General features: G+C 34.6%; 3 protein-coding genes across 7 annotated transcripts in view; 1 reads left to right on the top strand and 2 right to left on the bottom strand.

The window, feature by feature from the left end:
• The window catches only part of Bcap29 (B cell receptor associated protein 29), a 46471-nt gene extending 38103 nt beyond the window's left edge, over positions 1 to 8368 (bottom strand). The window contains exons 1-5 of the mRNA XM_046422376.2: positions 8099 to 8368; positions 7629 to 7734; positions 3603 to 3703; positions 1619 to 1769; positions 270 to 405 (exon numbers count right to left, since the gene is read on the bottom strand). Of these exons, the coding sequence (XP_046278332.1) occupies positions 270 to 405; positions 1619 to 1769; positions 3603 to 3703; positions 7629 to 7720 (480 nt within the window). The 5' untranslated portion in view covers positions 7721 to 7734; positions 8099 to 8368. The remainder of the gene's footprint in view (positions 1 to 269; positions 406 to 1618; positions 1770 to 3602; positions 3704 to 7628; positions 7735 to 8098) is intronic.
• A 1712-nt stretch (positions 8369 to 10080) lies between these two features.
• On the bottom strand, positions 10081 to 22834 carry Dus4l (dihydrouridine synthase 4 like). Of its 3 annotated transcripts, XM_046422375.2 has the most exons (7): positions 22531 to 22834; positions 20925 to 21061; positions 16744 to 16865; positions 14232 to 14349; positions 13065 to 13187; positions 12049 to 12275; positions 10081 to 11329 (listed from the first exon to the last, which is right to left on the bottom strand). In XM_046422375.2, the coding sequence occupies exons 2-7, from the start codon at positions 21038 to 21040 to the stop codon at positions 11082 to 11084; spliced, it is 954 nt and encodes a 317-aa protein (XP_046278331.1). In that variant the 5' UTR covers positions 21041 to 21061; positions 22531 to 22834; the 3' UTR covers positions 10081 to 11081. The 3 variants fall into 3 exon arrangements, with proteins under 3 accessions (XP_046278331.1, XP_058428142.1, XP_058428141.1); XM_058572159.1 differs by lacking the exon at positions 22531 to 22834 and having other exon boundaries at positions 12049 to 12254; positions 20925 to 21733; XM_058572158.1 differs by lacking the exon at positions 22531 to 22834 and having other exon boundaries at positions 20925 to 21727.
• Positions 22775 to 23084, top strand: part of Cog5 (component of oligomeric golgi complex 5) — a 374945-nt gene continuing 374635 nt past the window's right edge. For 2 of the 3 annotated variants that reach the window (XM_046422370.2, XM_046422368.2), the window contains exon 1: positions 22775 to 22928. In XM_046422370.2, the coding sequence (XP_046278326.1) occupies positions 22835 to 22928 (94 nt within the window). In that variant the 5' untranslated portion in view covers positions 22775 to 22834. The remainder of the gene's footprint in view (positions 22929 to 23084) is intronic. The other variant, XM_046422369.2, reaches the window with a different exon arrangement.

Genomic DNA, 23084 nt, shown 5'->3' on the forward strand with positions numbered 1-23084 from the left:
AAGGAAACAGAATCACAAAGATTTAGTTTGGGTAATGAAGTAAGATTAATGGTAATGAAGAAATTAAAATTCATAACCTCAGAATGTTTTCTCTTTGAATCATAAGAAATAGGTCCAATGATATTAATTTACTATGGACGAGAGACGTGAGAACAAGTAAACTAAGAGAATAGTAAAGGTACTTTCGATATAATCATTCTACAGAACATTATTGTTCAACAACAATATCAATAATATTCATATGAACTGTTACAAAAAAGATTAAATACCCTTTTTAGTTTTTCATTCTCTTCCATGAATCTTTTGGCAGCCTTATTAGTATTTTCTGCTTGACTTTTAAGCATTTCTTTGTTTGAGAGTTCTTTTGCCAGCTGAGTTATAAGTGTAACCAGACGTCTCAACACTCTGAGGAAAAAAAAAATCATAATAATGCATCACTAGATCAATCAGTAACTGTGACTTTAAATCAAAGAGCCATTATCAAATGATTCCCTATAAGGTACACAGGTGTGGGTGGTGGAGAAAGTGATGTTTAAATGGAATATATATATATATATATATATATATTTATAATGTATGTATATAAGTACATATATATTTAATCCAAGTCTCTTAGTTAAAACAAGCCTGTGTCTTATTCCTTTGAAATCTCTGTTAGAAGACTAGCATTTAGAATAGTTTCAGTGGTACTTTTTTCTCTTATTTTGTTTTGCAGTGCTGGAGACAGAACCTAGGGCCTTGCGCATACAGTGATACTTTTCAAATTATTTTCTAGTACAGCTCTTTAGCATGAATATCAGACAGTAAGGCCAAAATGAAAACCCATTTTTTTCTGACCAGTTCAAAAAATGGTATTTAAAGGCATTGTATACATTTGACGGAGCCTAAAAACTGCTCATTCACATCTGTTCATGGTAACTTCCATTGTTAGAAATTATAATTGATCTCTTCAATTATTCATTCAGTGATGTTTACTGAGGAACTGCTAAGTATTAAACACTATGCTAGGCACTTGGGACACAGCAGAAAATGAATTAAGTCCCTGCCTTCAAAGAGTTTAGGTTCTAGTTGGAGGACCAAAACAGTATTTAATTACAATTGTAAATGATACTAGGAACAAAAGTATATACATGTAAGAGAGAATATAACAGAAGACCTACCTACTTTTTGGGGGACTGATGGCCACAGAGGGCTTCTCTGAGAAAGTCTAAAGAATGAGCAAGGGAAAGGAAAACAGGGAAAGGAAAGGGTGTTCTGGTAGAAGAAATAGCTTGTGTGAAGACACTAACATGGAAAGGAGCTGGCTACACCACAACTCATTTGTTCTAAGAAAGAGTGAATAGTGAAGGTGAGTGTGGCTGGAATGTATGGTAAGTATTAGAAAAGAGTACAAAGAAAGGCTAGACAGAGAGAGACAGGGGCCAGATCAAGCAAGGTCCTATGGAATTAGCAAACCTATAAACAGTAACAATTACTTGCCATTTGGTCATTTCACCTGAGTTCCTTTATGAAGATATTAGTAAAAAAAAGTCTTCACATATGTGGAAAAAGTGAGAGAGAGAAAGAAACCTAAACAATGTGTTAAAATTGTGATTCAACTTTTTTTTTTTTTACTTACAGCCAAAAAAATAATGAAAATCCAGAAATGTAAAGATTTCTTTGAGACCTAAAAAGTTTCATCTGTGTATGTTCATAGGCACCAAGTTTGCTAGTTGAGCTCTTGTCAATGGTATGAATAGAGGCATATTTCCTTACTTCTCTCACAGCATCTATTATAGTAAAAGAGAAAATACTTTGTTTTTAAGAATATAAAATCATTAAAGAAAGAGAAGCAGTTTTAGAGTAACTGATCAAACTTTTTAATAATTGACTTTATGTAGGGGGCTCTCTTTCCTTTTTTAGCACCTGGAGGGTAAGTAAGTAGTGATTGTGATAGATTAGACATTATAGAAATGTCTGTTTAGTTCCTTCATCCATTTTTGAATTGGGTTATCTGGCTTTTCATTTGTCCCCAAGATGTCTTTTGTAGATTTTTTTTTCAAGCTGAGAATTACATAATGGACATTCGTCAGATGATTACATCTCTGTAGTTTTTGGATATATAATACTTAAATTGGGTAACTGATTGGATCAGTTCAATAATTTTGGTAGGTTACCATAGCATTAAAAAAAAAAATCCAGCATGGACTTGCTGGAACTTCCAGCTGCCAGCATGGACTGTCATTGGTCATTGTATTGTCTTTCTAGCTATACTACAAACTTTTACCTTTTACTCTATCCTTAAGAATGACTAAAATTTCACCTATTGACAGTAATTTAATGCAATATACCATTACCATCAACTCCAAGAGATGATCCTATTTTTCTTATAGTATTAGCATTTTTTGTAGCTACTATTACTTTAAATAACTACAATTTTAGAAATATTTAACAGGTTTGTTAAAATGGGATTTGATCTATGGTGGCATATACTATATATCTATATGGTGGCATATACTTCCCTGACTAACAATTGGATTACACCTATTATTGGAAATTTTCAAATAGCTGTTCCTTTGATTTTTTCAGTTCTGACAGGTCTCAGTTCCAGGTGAACTATTTCTTTCTAGTGCAAAATAGATACCAGCACATATGTTTAGTGCATTGTAAAATTAGAATTTCATAGTTAGTTATTCTTAATCACTGGATTCTTTCATGTTCTAGAGAAGGCAACCATCTTAAATGTTTTAAAGCCAAAAGAGGTACAACAAGTTCGAATGCTCCCTTCATGTGACCATTAGCATTCCTGGGGAAGTTTTTGCCACATGAGAAAAGAGATTCCAGTTAGAAAATTGAGGCCACTTTGACAATCATTTGAATTTATTTTTTATAACACTTTGAGACAAAATTCACAGTCTGTTTGAACTCAGTTACTTCTAAAAAACATGGTGATTATGAAGACTTACAGAATTTGTTTTGATTAAAAACTTTAAAGCCCTTTTAACTTCTAAAATAAAAATTTCAAACTTGCTGAAAACTATCACCAGTTAGAGTGTTCTTAATCTGAAATGCTTATATTCAGAAGTATTTGGGATTTACTCATTTTAAATATTTGCATGTACATGTTAAGATATTTTAAAGTCACATGAGATTCATTTAATTTTTATACAAACCTTATGCACATAGCCTGAAGCCAATTACATACAATTTGCTTGGGTTTTAAAATTATTTCTAATAGGCACATTATAAAGATACATACTAGTGGGATTTGTTATATCTCTCTATATATGCATATAATTTGATCAATCTCAGTCCTCACCACCTTCCCTTTTCTTTCCTCCCTCAATTTGCTTGCTGTACTGATCTCCCTTCTATTATTATAATGTATTATAGTGTATTATAATCATATACATAAGTGGGATTCATTGTAACAGCAAATCCCATTATTATGCACAACTGTAGTGGACCAATAAAAATTGTGGCAAAAAATCAATATCTATCAATATATATATAAATTCAACTACATGCCAATATCAACATCAACATAACTAAAAATCAAGAAATTCATTAAAAAACAACTAGAGTTATGTTTATTCAAAGGAGGGATCAGTACTAGTACTTACCTAGAAACAGAACAATCAATAGGATTATAATGGTAAGAAAAGCCTTGTTCCAAAAAGTTGCAATTTTACCCCAAACATTAAATGAAAAAATCTTCTGCCATCTGCAAAGCAATATAATTACATTAGGTATATATATATATATATATATATATATATATATATTTTTTAAAAGGCGGTTTTGAAATACTTTCTAAATAAGTAACATTTTTGTGGTAGTGTGACAAGTAAAAACAAATAGAGGGCTGGGATTGTGGCACAGTGGTACAGTGCTTGCCTAATGTGTGAGGCACTGGGTTCAATCCTCACCACTGCATAGAAATAAATAAATAAAATCAAGGTCCATCAACTGAGTCCAAGGGATACAAATAAAGATAGAAAAAAAGAAATAGAGAAATTTAATATTCATGAAATAGAGAACTCTCTCAAATTTAATAATAATCTGACATTTGATTATCTTCTGTCTGGCAGCTTAAAAAAAAAAAAAGGCTTTGTTTTTTGGATACAGTAATGCAGTGTTGCCCAGGCTGTCTCTAAAATTGAGATCATCTTGCTTCATCCTCCTGAGCAGCTGGGATTATAGGTGTGTACCACCACACCCAATTAAAAAAAGGAATTCTTAACAGTAAAATGTTGTATTGTTGATCAAAGCTATTTATATCATCTTTTCTAGTCAGAGTGATGACTCAGAAATGACAAAAGTCTATTGGTCCAAAAATTAGCACCATTTCAGGAGTAAGAAGTTTCTCTGTATATTTATTTTTATATAATATACTTTTAATATCTACTCCAAATAAAGATGTTTCTCTATTTTAATCATGAGAATTAAAAAATTGAGGTACTAAATATATAAAAAAGTGAAAAAAATCTTATATAGCTTGATAAATTTTTACGTATGTTTATATCTATGTAATTTACCTACTACCCAGATCAAGATCTGAACACAGAGGAATGAGATGAGGGAAACAGTCTAGGTGGAATAGGCAGTAGAAGTAAACACAAGCGTTAAGAAGGAATGAGCAATAAATGGCAAAGAGTGACAAAATGATCCATCTTATAATTTGAAAGGTAACAAACTTTGTATAAGAGGATTTTAAATTAAAAAACACATTAACTGAGTCCAAAGGAGACAAATAAAGGTAGGAAGCATTAACTACATTTCAAGCAACTTATAATCTTTAAAAATAATTTTAATTTAAGATTACGACAAATTATTCACTGGTAAAATTTGTAAACAACTCTAAATATTAATGACTTGAAGTTGATGGGAAAAGGGATTGATAACAGATGGAACATTTTTTGCCTCTATACTTTCTTTTTATTTAATTTTTTATTTGTTCTAAATTAGTTCTAAGAATATACTTCTATACTTATTTCTATACTTAGAATTAAGTATTTTTATACAGGTGCTATTCAAATTCTATATTACAAAACTTTTATTTTATATTACAAAACTCTTTTAAAACAAGAACATAAGTGGTAATACCTTGATCTATGTCCAAATGTAAATTCACTTAACCTCATTTCAAAGGTCAATACAAGAGGGAATGGAAGTGACTCTCTATAGGGAACAACCAGCAATTAATAGGAAGACTCAATTCAAGAGCACCTAAACCTTGCTATATTATTGGTTCTAAGCAATCCTACACAGCTATCCTACTTAATTAATACAATTACCATATGAGGCATTATCACTTCAGGAGTAAGAGGTCTTATTATATAATATACTTTTATATAATATAATTGATAGACCCAACCTGATCTTTTCTTAAAATTGGGCATCTCCCCACAAAACCATGAAAAGATAATTTCGGCTTTACTATAAATTACTGCAAATTCTGAACCTGCTTGGAATGCCTGCCTGTGCCTTGAACTCACCCATGCCTGGCTCTCTGACCAGATAGCAGCCCTCTCTGAAACTTAGTGACACCTCATAAATATTTGCCTTCCCTGGCCAGACAACGACCCTCTCTGAGGCTCTAATGGTCCTCATAAATTCTGATGTTGGGGCCAGCAAAAAATGCAAACTACCATTAGTGTGATGCTTGTCAGAGTTCTGTTATCTGTAACCCCCCTTTGTGTAACTTTCTGGGCTATAAAGCTGGGCTTCAGGAAAGCTGGGGTGCTGTCTTGTTCCCGCCGTTTTGGGAGGGAGAGGCAGCCCGGCCGGTCGAAATAATAAGCTTGCTTTAATTTGATTTTAATTGGAGTTAGTGGTCTTTTCTTGCATCCTGGTCTAACAATAATATTATATAATAGACAGTACTATTTCCATTTTATAGAAGGGGAAACTAGCTGGAGAGAGTCAATAACTTGCCCAATGTCACACAGTTAATAAATAATACCAGAGAACTGGGATACATACCCAGGGAGTTATTTTGAGCCTGTGCCTTTTATGACTGGGTTATATGAGAAAAGACCAAAACTTTTTTGTTGAAGATTATGAAGATACACATATAAAAGGTCAAAAGATGTGTATACACAAAGAAAAGGGACATAGTATAAGTTATTTGTGTGTAAATATGCCATATTTTCTTATGTGTATTTGTACATGAGAATATTTATATATCATGTGCCCAAACACCCACATCAATGTAACAGCTATTTGATCCTGATGGATATAAAAAATATTTGGAAGAAAGAAAAAGGCTGATCTCCAATTATGAATCACTTTGATGGAGAAAGATCAACTGAAGCAGCACTGTTTTTTTTTTTCTTTGCAAATCTTCAAGCCTTACTTGTATATTGGATGTTCCCAAACAAGATCTTTCTCTTGTATATATAAATGAAGCAAAGTTTGAATATATAGGAGTCCATTGATGCAAATACTAACAAAAATCAAAAGAGGCATTATGGAGGGTTTAAAATGAGAGGCAGTATGATGAAGCAGCAGCACTGGACTGAAAGCAAGATTCTTGTTTGGAATTTGCTGCTGACCACGTAGGTGATCTTGGTTAGGCCATTTGCCTTCTCTGGGTCTCAGTATGTGATCTAAGGAATGAGCTGGGTTGGATGAGATAACTGAAGATTCCCTCCCCACTTACAATATGATTTTTTTCTTTAGTAAGGAAAAAAAAACCATCAATAACAAAACAACAATGATATAGTTGATAGGCAAAGACAGAAGTGAGTTGAACCACGTAGATAATGAGCAAGTAAAGAGTTGTGAAAGACTACCTAGACCTCGAGCCATGGTAAAACTTTCTAAAGTTTCATCGAGTCCCATTATTTTACTACAGTGTAGTTTAAGAAGATATTTCTAGGATCTCACTTATGAAATATTTTCTTGTAAGTCATGAGTATAAACAAATATCTTGTAACATTTTATTACAAATCTGTTTTACTATCCATACCATCAAGTTCCTGGATCTAAAACTAACCCCCTAATGAGTAGATTATTAAAGGTAAAGTGTGTTAACGTTTGGGTTGAAATTTCTGTTCTTAAAGATCTTAAAAGGTCCTTTACTAAAGAAATAATGTTAATACATTGTCTGATAGCTTTCACATTTGGCCCTTTTAATACATTGAGTGGAATAAAAAGTAATAAAATGCCATCATTTTACATAGTTTACATAAGGCCAAAACTAAAGAACTTACAGGCTTTGGTTTCTAAATTGCCATTCCACTGCCTCAATTTAACATTTTTTAAAATACATGCTGTATTGTAAATATAATTTTTTTATTCCACTGCTTCAATTCAGGGCAATAAAACAAAGGTAAAACCTCATGACAAGACAGGGCAAGTATCAAAAGTATGTAATCAACAGAATCAGAAGTACTCGCACTCAGCTTCTTTCCTTTGAGAAGGGAGGAAAAAATTATCATTTGTACACATAATAAAGTTTTATAAATTTTAAATAGATATTGTCATGAAACAGTTCTAATCTGTTAAGTAAGTTTTTAAAAGAATACTCTTTGCACAGCGGGCTCTGAAAACTTTTCAATCTTAAGAAAACCTTTCCGTATCACACTGCAGCCTAAAGGAGCTAATCCAATATTTAGTATTTTTAAGATTTGAAAGTTTCCTACCTCTGAGGAGGAATAAAAGGTAGACAGAAGAGTAAAATGAGTCCTATTTCGGCATAAAGAAAGGTTGCAACTGCCACCCATTGGATTGTCATTTTTTTCTTTACACCTGAACGGAGAAACATTTATTTTACTTTACTTCATTTGAAAGAAAACTGGGCTGAAGGCCCCGGGGCACACTGCTACGTCAAAGGCCTGTACCGAGGCCCCGCACACACCTCGGAATGGACCGGACTAGACCGGACGAGACCCGGCCCGGGCGTGTCCACCTCCTTGGCGGGCCGCGCGGAACCCTAGAGGCGGCCACAGGGCGCCAATGACTTCCTCTTTGGCCGGCCGCTGCACCAACAGCCCAACGCCTCCCTCCTCTAATGCTTTGTGGCCCTCCCGCCCTCCGAAAGCCGCGGGCCAGCCGGCTCCGCTGGGTTTTTCAGCCCACAGCCTCGCAGCCCGCGGGTGTTACTCGGCCTTACCGCGCTGCGGCCCGTCTGGCTCTCCGCGCAGCTCCGCCGCCCCGACGCGCGGGACGTCAGACGCCGCGACGGGGAGGGGGAGGGGGAAGGGAGAGAAGTGGGGGGCAGGGAAGGGGGAGTGGGAAGCGGCTGGCGAACCGGCTTCCCCCTGCCTTAGGCTGTCGTCCTGCTAAGGTCACCGGCGGCGAGGCCACGTTTGTTGGTAATAATTGTTTCCTAATTGGCGATGGAGTCTAAGACGACTCAGGCTCGGGGCTCGCAAATGCAACTTCTTCCGGAGGGCGGGCTCGCGTTTCTCCAGCGCGCCACCGTTTCTGGAGGAGCGGCGAAGGCCCAGATCTGGAAACCACTAAAGTGGGCTGCGCAAACCCAGTGTCTGCGGCGAACTCTTTTCCAGTTGGGGCTCTCTCGGAGGTTAAAACTTTCAAGTGTCCAGAATTAAACTGTACAAGGGCCAAGACTGGGTGGTCGTGCAGCATTGTTTTTGAAACCACAGGAGAATCTGTAGCATTACAACATATTCTGTCCGTTTTCCCGGTTCTTTTCCATGGTCTAGGAAAAGGCAATACCCTTTGAGGTGTTCTTTGGGGACCCAGAAAAGGTGGCCGTATTTATTCACTATACATTTCCCAGGTTTTCAAGTTGCCTGAAAAACATTCGAGTTATATAAGATTTTTTTTTTTTGTATTGACAACGTATCAGGAATATAAAGTATCACTTCTCGGAGACAGTTATTTTGGGACCATTAAACAAATGTTGAGAATAATTACACAATGTACAAACACATTTAAGTCGGTGCTTCTCCTTAATTACATATAGACTTGACCATATATAAACAGGAAGAAGTGGGGGGGGGGAGGACTTTGAACACAAATTAACCATAAGGAAATTATTTTTAACCCAATACCTGACTCTTGGAACACTGGTACCTTCCCTATGCTGTGCATCTTAACTCTAGTGGTGCTGCTGTGCTTACATTAGTGTAATTCACTCCAAAGTTAATTTACCGACATCAAAATGTTATATATCTCCCTGTTTGCTAATATATTATTTCTATTCTATCTATTAAAATTTCAGTAACTGAGAAGTGAAAGCACAGAAGAAAAAATGTGGCAGTTTAGTGTTCATGTTCAAATTGATTCATTTAATATTCCCAAACTTGAATTAATGAATAAACAGGTTTAGAGAACTCCTTAATTTTTGTGTTGGGCATAAAGAATATTTGAGGTATAAATTATTTTCACTGAAATACTTCTGTAGCTCACATCAACCAATAACAAAATCTATTAGTAACACTCTCAAACCATGGGAATTTAAATTGCAATTATCAATTACAGAGAGGCATAAAAATAATGTCACTAATAACAAAATATGAAAAGTTGTTTTAAAATTAAAATCTGGCTACTATTCTCTACTGAATAGTAGAGAAATATATCATTTCTCTGGATAAATACTATTTGGAGATATGTAATCATTAGCTACCAATTTTTTTTTTTTTATAGTTAAGATGTGAGGGGACACAATTACTCTTTATTTTTTTAGATTCAGGTGTGTTTATCGAATTTGCAATCTTCTAAGGATCTAGAAGGCTTAAAATGCACAAAGTCTAATATTAAAGAATTCCATGAAATCTAGGCAAAGGAACTGGACAGGCACTTCACAGAACAAAAAATACGATCAGTCAACAAATATATGAAATAATGTTCAACCTCTAGCAATTAGAGAAATACAAATTAAAACTACACTGAGATTTCATCTCACTTCAATCAGAATGGCAATTATCAAGAATACAAGTAACAAAAAATGTTGGCAAGGATGTAGGGAAAAAGGTACACTCACATATTGCTGGTGGGACTGAAAATTGGTGCAACCAATCTGGAAAGCAGTATGGAGATTTCCTCAGAAAACTTGGAATGGAACCACCATTTGACCCAGCTATCCCACTTCTCAGTATAAATCCCAAAAGACTTAAAATCAGCATATTACTGTGAAGCTGCCACATCAATGTTTATAGAAGCTCAATTCACAATAGCTAAGCTATGGAACCAGCTTAGGTGCCCTTCAACAAATGAATGGATTAAAGAAAATGTGGTGTATATACACGATGGAATATTACTCAGCCATAAAGAGAAATGAAATTATGACATTTGCCAGTAAATGGAATTGGAGACTATTATGCCAAGTGAAATAAGAGAATCTCAAAAAAACCCAAAGGTCGAATGTTCTGATATGTATCCACATAAATAACAATGAGGTAGGGGGGAAGAAGGGAAGAATAAAAGTACTTTGGATTAGACAAAGGGAAATGAAGGGAGGGGGAATGAGAAAAGGAAAGCTAGTAGAATGAATCGGACATTACCTTCCAAAGTTCACATCTGACTACACGATCAATTTAATTCCATATCATATACAACCAGAAGAACGGAAGTTGTATGCTACATATGTATATCAAAATACATTCTACTGTCATGTATAGCTAAAAATAAAAAATTAGAATTCCATGCAATCTTAGTTCTAAATTCCAGATAACATATCTAATAAATTTTTGTTATGTACAATTTAAAACAAATATCTTGAGGTGTAAAATTCAATTAGGAAGTGTACCAGTTTGACATTCCAATTTAAAGTTTTAATGTTAAGCCCTGAGAATAATTCTATTTAAGAGTTTCTTGTTCATTTTATATGATGTTAGCTTTTATTCTACCAGAACTCTGCACTTACTTTTATTAAAAATGTACTTCTTGTTAAGGTACAGATATTATATAAGTCATACCTTGTTAGTATTAAAATAAAAAGTTTTTATTTAAAAATGTTAAAAACATTTCCTTTAGAGAAACCCTCCTCCTCCAACCATAACAAGATTCTAAACAGTTTGTCCGTGTTTGGACCTAGAGCCACTGATTTAAAGTAAAAACAAAGATGCAACCTTATATTTTATAAAGTATAAAACAGAGTATATATTAATATAATTTAGGAAGTCCAGTCAAATGCCATAATGCTCTGTAAGGTAATCTAAGACTGCTGATGCGCTTGACAGTGCATTAAATACTCTTCTTTCCTGCTTTGAAGTTATCTTTTCCATCATGTACATTAAATGTTGATGGAAACACATGTAAGGAGTTCCAAGTTCAAGAGCGATGTCAACCCAGTCCCAGATGCATTTCAATGGGGTTTCCTCATATCCAGCAAACATGGCTGGGTTTGCTAAGAGTCCTCTTGCAACCATCACACCTACAAATTAAAGCAGACCATGTTTGTCCATACCTTAAGCGCCCATGATTATTAGTTCAAACTCAATGAAACAAACGTAGAATATTAAAAAACAAGTTATGACTAAAGATTTTCACAATGCTCTATTTACATTAGTCTGTTTAATTCAATAATTTAAAATATTTTAGTACCTTTTGAAAATGAATGAAATTAAATGTATTTAAGTTCTTCATTTTTTAAGGCTTCTACATTACAAAATTAGTTTTTAATTTTTCTTTAGGGTAAACCCACAGTGTCATAAATCAGAAGGTTTTCAGTTAAAGTTTATCTGCATTCTCCCCTATAGTAAATTATTACAGTGCTTGGCTTGGTATACCAATAATTTAAAGGATAATGAAACCACATAGGGTTCCTTTGGCTTCTCTGATTACTCCTGAGTTTATTAACTCCATTCTATTCCAGATGCTTTTTTTTTTTTTTAAATAATAGGTTATTGGGAAAATTCCTAATTAGTCACTAGATATGATGGTGGAAGACAAGTAACTTAATTTATCCCCATTAAAATAATATAGTTTCTAAGCAGGAGAATGAATAGCATTTTAATAGACTGCTTAGCTTAAATCGGTATGATGGGAAAATGCAGCCCAATATTAAAAGAAAATAATGAAAATCAAATTAACATTACTACCTTATTCTTTTTTTTTCCCAATTAAAAGATAAACAAAGCACTTTTTTCTTACCGTCTGTCCCAGTAATCTGCCACACATTTTCAGCCTCTTTTAAACTCCTGATATCTCCGTTAGCAATTACAGGTATAGACATATTTTCCTTTATTATTTTAATGGCATCATAGTGGACTGGCTGATGTCTTTCTTCAACAGTTCTTCCATGGACTGTAATCCAGGAAACTCCAGTTGCTTCAGCCTTTCGACAAAGATCTACGGTTCTGGTAAGGTCATCATGGATCCTATAATTTCAAAATTATACCTATCTGTTCATATCAAACAAATCTTAATACTAAAATTCACTAAAAAAATGGTATTTTATATACTACACTGTTTAGTTATGTTATCATGTCATGCCACTATCAGGAAGGATCTTTTCAGGGATTATTCCCAGCCAAGACCTCAAATTTATTTACTTTGCCATTGGCAACAACAGGACAACAAATGAGTTTTATCTTACCTATTGCTTCTCCCTTTTGGCTTTGATAATGAAAAAGTTATCAAAATACTAAGATAGATGAAGTGAAAGATGCTATGTTAACCCACTAAGTCCAAAGTTTTCAATTTTATATAGGACTGTGGAACATAATGGGTCAAGATTTGATATGAATGCCCCAATCAACAAGTGGAAGAACATACTACTTTATCTGTTAAATATGTTTTTAACTTTTCACCAAAAACACATTACTATAGTTTATTTTTATTGTAATATTTTAGTGCAAATATCTTTTCATTTTTATTCTTGGTGCTAGGAATATTTCTTTAGTGTTAATTAAAGAAAACTTGGAAAAAGTTGAGGGAATGGTGAAATCTTTTAATAAAGGGAGGTTTAATTTTTGTTAAAAAAAAGGTGTTCAGGATTATAAACAGAAGGGTATATATTTGTTTACTAAATGTATTGTTTCAAAAATTCCTAAACCAACTACCAATTTATTTAGGACAGATACTCCCAAATCACCAAACAAAAGAAATATTCTTTTAATTCTTAATCATTAGATTATTTTGTCAACAGACTAAAATATTGACTTTACCTTATTTTAATAGAAACTGAAAATTTGGGGTTTTCCACTTGATTTCTTACTTGTTTCACCATATCTCGAACAAGCTCTGGCTTATTTATTAAGCAAGCTCCGTAACCTTCTGCCATTGCCCACCTTCGTAAAACAAACAGAATAACAAATGAATTACAAACAGGTGGAAGAGAAGTTAAAAATTTAAAAAGCACTGAAATGTAAATGTATTTGTATATTTCTTTATTTAGTGATCTGAAATGAATCAGATTTTAAAAACTCATAGATCAATAAGATTAGGAAAACAACCTATGGGAAAAAAAATATAATGATAAGGAAAACATGTTCCCAGATCAAAACCAAACCAAACAACTCCAGGGAAATAGTTTCTGTTGGCAGATCAGAATACTAAATTAGAATTAGTTCAACCAAAACAGATTAAAATATTTGTAATTAACTGCAATTACTTCAGATATTTTAAATACCAAATTTGATGCTTATTGTACATAACAAGAGGTTTTATTAACTTTCAAAATTTTTGGCTTCTTTAACTCTTCTAATGAGTATACAATACATCTAATCTGGTTTGGATTATGATGTACTTAAAAACTTGATTTAATTATTTGGATGCATTTTGAATTGACAGATAAGCTAGTACAGTAGGGATACTGTTGGCAAGTTAAGTACAGCTTACTCAAATCCAGTTACTTAAACCCAACCAAATAACTCTGGCATGAGAAAGGAAAAAAAAAAAAAAGAAAAGAATGATTATAATAAGGTATTTTTTTAAGGAAAATAAGAAGAAAATAGGCAGTTTCTATCAAATCATAGAAACACTTTTTAGAGCAAGAATATATATCACACGATAGTAAAATACATTTTAGGGATTATTGTAGCCGCTACATTTCTCATATAATTTTGGATAAGGTTCAAGCAGATCTACACAAAAATGTTATTGATAAGGGGAGACAAAATACTTTTCAAGGGTCTACACATCATTTCAGTCATCAGATAGATCTTTGAATTTATGTTCCTAAATATTTTTTCCTTCCTTCTTTTGTAGAATCCTGGTAGTTTAATTCTATGTTCTTACTTTTTAATTTTTGGAAAACTAGAAAGAAATTTTACCATGTTCATAAAGTTTTTTCTAATCTTTTTGAAAACTCTTCCAACTTCTTTGAGCTTTACCTCTGAGGGCAACCACAGTTAATGTCTATTCCATTCGCATAAGGACAGACTATACGAGCAGCATCAGATAAAAGTCTGGCATCGTTGGCAGCAAACTGAACAATCAATGGGCAATCACCTGATAAAACGAATAGCTCAACATTAAAATCCATAGGAAAAAACCAAACACACACACACACACATACACACACAGGAAACTCTAATGTTTGTACAGGATAAAATAGCAATAAATATTTTTAGCACAAGGAACATCTATTCAAATAAGGTAATATTCAAAAAGATTTATTTAAAATTGAAATAAATTTACACAAATATTCAAACAGCACAAAATTAGATAAAATTAAAAGTATTCCAGTACTTTTTGATGAAAAGACCCACTTCCTAAATGTGGGAGTTAGTTTATTATATCTCAGCAATTTTATATGTAAACCTTTTATATGTAAACCAATCAATGTGAACAATTCCACATACGTTGCTATGCTACCACTCTACTTTTCTTGATCTGGGATATGTACTCAGATGTAATTTCTCTAATATTCCACTGTACAGATGAACCATACACAATTTAGATTGCTTCTTATTTGTGGCTCTTGCAAATACAGCTACAATACGGATAGTTTTGCATTTATGTTTTTTTGTGAAAATATTCATAGAATGGATAAATTACTAGATGTATAACTGCTGAATAGGCATTTAACATTGACAGATATTACAAAATTATCTTGCAAGAGTTTATCAGTACTGATACATAGCAATATGGTTCTTTCTTCACAACTTATCCTACAGTGCTTATCTTAACATTTGTATATCTTTGTGAGCTCTTTTCATGTTTGTAAATTTTTCTGTGTAATTCTATTAGTTATTCCTTTTTTACTATCATTTGTAATTTAAAAAATAAATTAGTTTTACTATTAATCAGAGTGTTTTTATTTTTCTAGTTCTTTATCTCTATTTGCATATTATATATAAAAGTTTAAATTTTAATGTAGCTAAAGATATCATAGCTTTCCTAGGTTTTAAAGACCATGATAAACTCTGAATAGATCTAAATTTTTCTGAGGACTACCAATATAAGATTCACTGGGTGTTTATAAAAATGCAGATTTCTGGACATCGCCATAGTTGTACTGATTCAAGATCTCTAGGGCAATCCACTGACTTGTAATTATGATGGGGTAGAATCTGCTTTTTTATTCATGTGGACATAGGGTGCTATTCCCTTTTCTACTTTGTTACAGAATTTCAACTTAACAACCATTTATTGGGCAAACAGATTTCACATTGTGTTAGTTCTTGAGGACAAACATCAAGCTATATTTATAGCTTGAGCCCTCAAAGAACCCACCATCTAGTGGGAAAGAGTAGCACAATTAATGAATATATTTTAAAAAGTAGGATTAAGTGCAATAAAAGGAGATAGGGCACAAGTGGAGAATGATTAGGAAAGATTCCCTGGCTACAAACTTTGAATACTGAATTAAGAATCATGAACTGTAATTTGCCTTAGGCTCCCAAGTCACTAACATTACAGGTGCAATATTCTAGGTAGGGAAGTGTGAGAGAACAAGGTATATATTCAGACACATAAAATAATGTAGTTTTTTTAAAAAAAATATTTTTAGTTGTAGATGGACACAATAACTTAAATTTTTTAATTTTTTTATGTGGTGCTGATGATTGAGCCTCATACATATTACACAAGTGCTCTACCAGTGAGTTACAACCCCAACCCTAATGTAGTATTTTTGAAGAATAAAGTTGTGGGCTAGGGGAAGAAACTAATGGAAGTTAAGGCTGCAGAAGATTTATTCACAGGCTAGTAGGTCATGAAGGACTTGGCATCTTATCCTCAGGTGCAGAAATTTTAGTCTTTAAGTCAAGGGTTCTCAAACTTTGGCAAGTTCAGAATTATTTGAACACTTTTCAAAATAGATTGCAGGACCACATACCCATAGTTTTTGATTCAGTAGGATTGGGGTGAAGCCTAAAAACTTTCATTACCTTTTTTTTTGAGACAAGATCTTACTGTTGTTCATGCTGTCAAATTGACACTTTCGATAGGTCACTTTGAGCAGTATGGAGATAGTTTGGAGTGGTACAACACTATAGACTGTAAGACAGAGATCTATTCTGATAGTCCAGGGGAGAGGCTGGACACCTGAAGAAAGGCTGACCATATATTTTGGTAGATCACCAATAACCTATAAAGCACTCTGTATTATATGTAAAATACTAAAGGCATTTAAAAATGAAAGGATTTTGGGGCTGGGATTGTGGCTTAGTGGTAGAGCACGTGCCTAGCATGTGCCAGGTCCTAGGTTCGATCCTCAGCACCATATAAAAATAAATAAAATAAAGGTATTGTGTCCAAATACAACTAAAAAAAAAAAAAAGAAAGGATTTTATCATATAAACTAAGATAGGTTTTGTCTGATTAGATAAGTAGCTGAGTTACAAACAAAATTTTTTTTGGTAAGTTTTACAAAGTAAACAAACTATGGGTTTCACATACCTTGGTTTGTGGTAAATTCACTGTCTCTGGCTTTTGTAGATCTGACAAAATCAGCGGCAACTATCATTGGTGTATAACACAGATCACAACAGTATTTTCTTACTAGTGTTCTAAAAGCCAACCTGTGAGCATATAAAACTTAAATTATGCATTTAGAAAACACCAATAATCATATCTATTTATAAGTTTAATTTAGTTGATTATTAAATATTTATTAGGGAGAGTTCTGTCCATGAGAAGACAGAATAGCTGTATTTTTTCCTATTCTTCCTACTCAATATAACTAAAAACCCTTTATATTATATGTAAAATAAACACAGGAAATTCTGAAAAGTTAAAAGAGGCTGCCAGGTTAAAATAAGAGGTGGTAAGCTCCTTCAGTTTTATAAACTCAAATACCCCAGCCTTGGGACTGAAGAAGCTGATCTGGAATCACCCACCAGTGGGTGCTGAATAGCCTGCAGAAGTCCGTCTAGTTAAAAGACTAGGAAAGGGGAAGCCAAGCATGACACAAAACTTTTTTATGGTAATGGTTCAAATTCAATCAAACATTATAGAAGAAAGCTATGGCCTCACCTCCACTAGAAAAGGTCAAACGGGGACTTCTACCCCCCTCCAATGTTGTAACAAGGTGCTCCAACATCCCACTGTGGTGGTGTTCAAGAGGACCTGGTAGGGATCTGAGACTTTCATCCCTATTGACCTGTGAGGGCCCCAATTTTAGTGGTAGTAGTGTAGACCACATGAGGAGCACAGACTTCCATGTTTACTCAGCAGTAATAAGGCACTCTCTTCCTTGGGTGTGTTGTCAGAGACCATGTGGAAAGCCAGGACTTTTAGTATTGCCCAGTAGTTATGAGGCCACCCCCACCAAAAGGAATTGGAACTCTCATGCCTTCCTACAGCAACAAGGAGGCCAAGAACCTAGACTTACTACTGACAGCAAGGAGATGATGCCCTTCTCCCCACCTTTCCCTGCTAGAGAAGGTTCAATATTCAAAATCCATCAGTATGAACTATCATATTAATATGCTAAAGAAAAAACACATAATTATGAGTTTAGCAGAAAAAGCATTTGACAAGATACACTTATTCATGATAAAAAAAATTCTCAGAAAAACAGAAATAGAGGGGAACTCCTTAACTTGAAAAAGAATATTCACAAAAAATTCGACAGAACACTTTCCTCCTAAATAGGAAAAAGGAATGGATGTCTGCTCTCATCACTCACATTCAACGTAGAGATGGAACTTCTAGATCAGTGCAATAAGGCATGGGAAAGAAATGAAAGAAATAAAACTAAATCTGTTTGTAGATGACACAGTTGTTTATATCATCCCAAGGAATTTACAAATAGCAAACAAAACAAACTCTCAGAATTAGGAAGAGGGCTCAAGAACTTTGTAGGATATAAGATCAACATACAAAAATTAATTGTATTTCTATATACTACTAGTAATGACCACATAGACACCAAAATTAAAAATACAATAATACCATAAACAACAACAACAACAACAAAAACTGGTGCTAAGTTTTCCAAAAGATGTACAGAACTTGTATGCTGAAAACCACACAATGCTGATGAAAGAAATCAGAGAAAATCTGTATCAATGAAGAGAAACATCGTTTTTATGGATTGTGACATTCAACATAGATAGGATGTCAATTCTCCTCAAATTGATATGTAGGTTTCATTCAATTCTTATGGAAATTCCACAAGATTTTTTTTTTTTTGTAAATACACAAAGATCATTCTAAAATTAAGTGGAAAGCAAAGCAACTAGAATCAGGAGGTTATCAGTCCCTTGATTCCAAAACTTGTTATATAGCTACAATAAATAATCCACATACTGTGGAAATGGTGAAGGGATAGACACATAAATCAATGAAACAAAATACAAAATACTGATTTTTTTTTTTTTTTTTTTTAGTGAAGTAGCAGAAGTAATTCAATCAAGTAAAAATAGACTTCTCAACAAATAGGGCTAGAGTAACTGGACATTTCTAGGCAAAAAAAAAAAAGAACTATCTAACTCTCACACTTACACTAAAATCAATACAATTGAATCATGATCTTAAACGTAAAGCATAAAATTATAAAAAACTTTTAGGAAAAAACTTTGGAGAAAATCTTCAGAATCTGGAGCTACACAAAGATACCTTACACTTGACACCAAAAGCAAAATTTATACAAGGAAAAACTGATAAAATGGACTTCATCATAATAAAAAACTTTTGCTTTGCAAAACACCCTGTAAAGAGAATAAACTATATAATCTGAGAAAATATTTGCAAGTCACATAGTTGACAAAGAAGTCATATCAAGACACCTCAACACTTAATAGTAAACAAAAATATAAACCCTGGGCTGGGATAGTGGCTCAGCGGTGGAGCACTCGCCTAGTATGGGCAGGGCCTGGGTTCCATCCTCAGCACCACATAAAAATAAAGGCATTGTGTTGTGTCCATCTACACCTAAAAAATAAATATTTAAAAAAATAAACCCTATTCAAAAATGGGCAAAATGTTGAATAGATATTTCTACAATAAAGATATACAATTGGCCAATAAGAAAAGATGCTCATGTCACTAACCTTATGGAAATGAAAATCAAAATTATGATGAGATCCACTTTACACCCAGTAGGATGGGACAGGATAAGTTTTGAAAATTCCAGAAAATGATGAGTTGGCAAGGGTGTGAAGAAATTAAGAACTCTTGTGTAATGCTGGTGAAAAGGTAACATGGTATGGCTTCTATGGAAAATAGTATGAAAGTTCCTCAAAAAGCATAACACAATTACCATGTGATCCAGCAATTCCACTTCTGATATATATATAGCCAAAAAGAATTGAGATATTTGTGCATCCATGTTCATAACAGCATTATTTGCAATAGCTAAAATATGGAAGCAATCCAACTGTACATCGATCAATGAATGGACAAAGAAAATGTAGCATTCACGAACAATTAGCCTTAAAGAAGGAGCTGGGCATGGTGACTCATGCCTGTAATCCCAGCAGCTCTAGAGGCTAAGGCTGGAGGACCTCAAGTTCAAAGCCAGCCTCAGCAAAATCGAGGTGCTAAACAACTCAGTGAGACCCTGTTTATAAATAAAATACAAAATAAGGCTGTGGATGTGGCTCAGTGGTCGAGTGTCCCAGAATTCAATCCCTGGTATCCTGCCACCCCCCCCTTGAAAAAAAAAAGAAAGGAAAAATCTGGTATATGTTACAATATGAATGGACATTGAAAATATGCTAAGTAAAAAAACTAGTCTCAACAACTATATGATTCCACCTACAGTACTTCAGATAAGTAGAATCATAAGAAAAAGTAGAGAAACAGTAGAATAATGGTTGCCAGGGTTTAGGTGGGGAGAGGAATGGAGTTATTGCTTAAGGGTTTTTTAAGACTAGAGAGTTTCAGAGATCAGATGCATGATATGGAACATAACAGTGCTGAACTTTACACATAAAAATTATAAAAAGATAAATATTATATGTATTTAATAATAATTTAAAAAACCACAAGAATAAAAGAGCAATATTACGATATGGGCAAAAAGCATTAAGAAACATTTCCTCAAAACTATACAGTTGCCAAATAAGCACATGGAAAGAAGTTTAACATCACATACAGGACATGTAGAAATTAGAAACACAATGAGGTATCACTATATACCGTTAAAACAGTTAAGAACAAAAAACCAAAACACTGCTATTATCAAAAGTAGGTTAGAATGAGGAGAAACTGGATTTCTCATATAGTGCTAGGTAGAAGGGTCAAATAGTATTGCTACTCTAGAAAAGTTTGGCAGTTTTTTCAAAAACTAAACATCTTATGATCCAGCAATTACATTCTTATACATTTGTCTCAAGACACATATTCAAACAAAAACCTGTGCATAAATGTTTATATCCATTTAATATCTACTATACCTTATAGATGGGAGTTATAAATGCCACCATTTATAAAAACATAAAATGTGACACTTGCAGAGATGATTTGCTCAGGCATGTGCACACACACATATACTAGGCACCAGGACTCATTTCTAGATCATGATTCCAAAACTAGGAATTGAAGAGTCCATATAGTGGTCTTACAGTACTTAAAAAAGGCAGAACGAAAAAGGGAAATTATGCCTCAGTTCATTAACATTTAACAACACTTACTTTGAATATCGAACCATTGGGGCACAGATTTTCACCAGCTGCCCAGAATGAAACATTTCTATTGGATCTTTTTTTCTTTCTTGACATATTGTGGTTTGTATGGAGTCACACTTCATGAATATAGATTTATTTCAAATCTGAAAAAGACAATCCATTTGCACTTGGAATATCCTTTCTCTAGGTGAATTCTCATCATTCTAAATTTCAATTGCCAATGATATTTATTTTTCATTAGGATTGTGGGATCAGAATTTGTTTTAGCTTCTTTTCATATTATTAAATAGATTATCTCTTTCTCTCTCTCTCTCTCTCTCTCTCACACACACACACACACACACACACAATGGGATATTACTCATCCATAAAGAAGAATGAAATTATGGCATTTGTTGGTAAATGGATGGAACTGAAGATGACCATGCTAAATGAACTAAGCCAATCTCCCAAAATCAAAGGTTGAACCTTCTCTCTGATATGCAAAGGCTAACACACAATAAGGTGGTGGTGGTAGGGAAACAAGTTCATTGGGTAAGACAGAGGGGAATGAAGGAAAGGGAGGGGGAATGGGAATTGGAAAGAAAGTAGAATGATTCCTAACAACTTTCCTAAATTCACATATGAATACACGAACAGTATAACTCCACATCATGTTCAACCACAAGGATGAGATCCTTAGAATGTTATATTCCATTATGTATAATATGTCAAAATACATTCTACTGTCATGTATATCTAAAAAGAATAAAAAATAAGATAAATAATAGAAAAGGAATACCACAGAATTCTACTTCTAAGATAAATCAAAGTTGAAAACTACATGAGATAGTTGTAGAAAAACAAGATAGAAAAACTACAAGATTTTTTCTAGTATACAATATTACTTTTATTATTTTTTTCCGTTTTATTTTCTTTGGCATTGATAAATCAAGGTATTTGATTTGAATAATTTCCTACAAAATACTGTGTATGTCTGGTACTCGGAAATATCCTGTTTTATTCAGGAAAATTAAATGCCATTATAAGAACAACTCTAAATAGCACTTCAAAACATAACTTGGTATTTTTATTCTTTATGATCATAAGGCAAAAAAAAAAAAAAAAATAGTGCAGTTTGGGACATGCCAAAACACTAGTTTGGTTTTTTATGGATAATGAAACATAATGTGAAACTGAGCACACTGCCCCAGGTAATTCATGTGACCTTCACTCAGAACACTGACCCCATTTGTATAATTGAGATAAAATTATATTAAGGAAAACCCTCTGAGATAAAGTCAAGTCAAAGGATAATGCGCAGTAGCGTGAGACTAGCTCACCTGAGTGGTTACGAGTATTAAATGAGTATAGATTTACAAAATAATTTAGAACACCCTTTAGCAACTTTCGTTCCCAAGCTTTTCCCGCCTGTTTTTATCCCTGGATTGCCAATCAGGGCGTGGGGCAGTTACTAACACCCGCCTGCCTAGAGTGTGCTGTGCCAGCGAAGCGCCCAGAAACCTCCACTATTGTCTCTTGCCCTGCGTCGCAAGGCCCGGGTTCTTAGGTTTAATACTTGCTTTATCTTTTCTTTCTAAAATATGCGCCACGGTCACGTTCCGGCGCCCACCTTCTCCTCAGTCTGAGGAACAACTCCAGCCTCTGGGGCGAGGCTCCGAACTGCGAAGGGAGACAGCGAATAAGCCCGGGGCGGACTCGGCTTCCTAGACTGCGTGGCCGAGCACCGGGTCCTCAGCGCACGAGGGCTCTGGTTCCCACACCACTCCCAGCCAGGCTCTGTCAGCCGCGTGAGCAGCGTTTGGATTACCAGGCGGGCCACAGCCGTGGTCTGTGAAGGCGGGCGGCGCCAGGATTCTGCGTCAACCTGGGCGGGACCTCCTCTCACTGACGCCATCAACCCGGTACCTGCCAACATGGAAGGTGGCGACAGCGGCGCCACTATGGCTGGCTTTGGGGCTCTGGGTTCTGGAGCGGCTGCAGCGACAGTGCGGGAGCTTTTGCAGGACGGTAAGGAGTGGAGTACTGGCCAGGCTGCGGGGCGGGAGGGAATATCCTGCTCGGTGCCTGGGCCAAGGTGGTGGACTCAACCCTTGCTTTGCCCAAAGTTTTCTGGTCTCGACTTGACCACTCCCCTCCGCCCGGCCCCCTGACGTCCGGGTGCAG

The sequence above is a fragment of the Marmota monax genome, unplaced genomic scaffold (assembly GCF_021218885.2).
Source record: "Marmota monax isolate L192 unplaced genomic scaffold, Marmota_monax_Labrador192_F-V1.1 WCK01_AAM20220418_F8-fsc00027, whole genome shotgun sequence".
NCBI classification, from domain to species: Eukaryota; Metazoa; Chordata; class Mammalia; order Rodentia; family Sciuridae; genus Marmota; species Marmota monax.

Bases quoted from the DNA above. Each gene is read 5' to 3' on its own strand.
- Dus4l (XM_046422375.2), bottom strand. From the start codon at position 21,040: ATGAAGTGTGACTCCATACAAACCACAATATGTCAAGAAAGAAAAAAA. The intron at 16,866-20,924 runs GTAAGTGTTGTT...ATATGCTCACAG, and splicing joins CCAATGGTTCGATATTCAAA to GTTGGCTTTTAGAACACTAG. The intron at 14,350-16,743 runs GTATGTGAAACC...TCGTTTTATCAG, and splicing joins TGAATTTACCACAAACCAAG to GTGATTGCCCATTGATTGTT.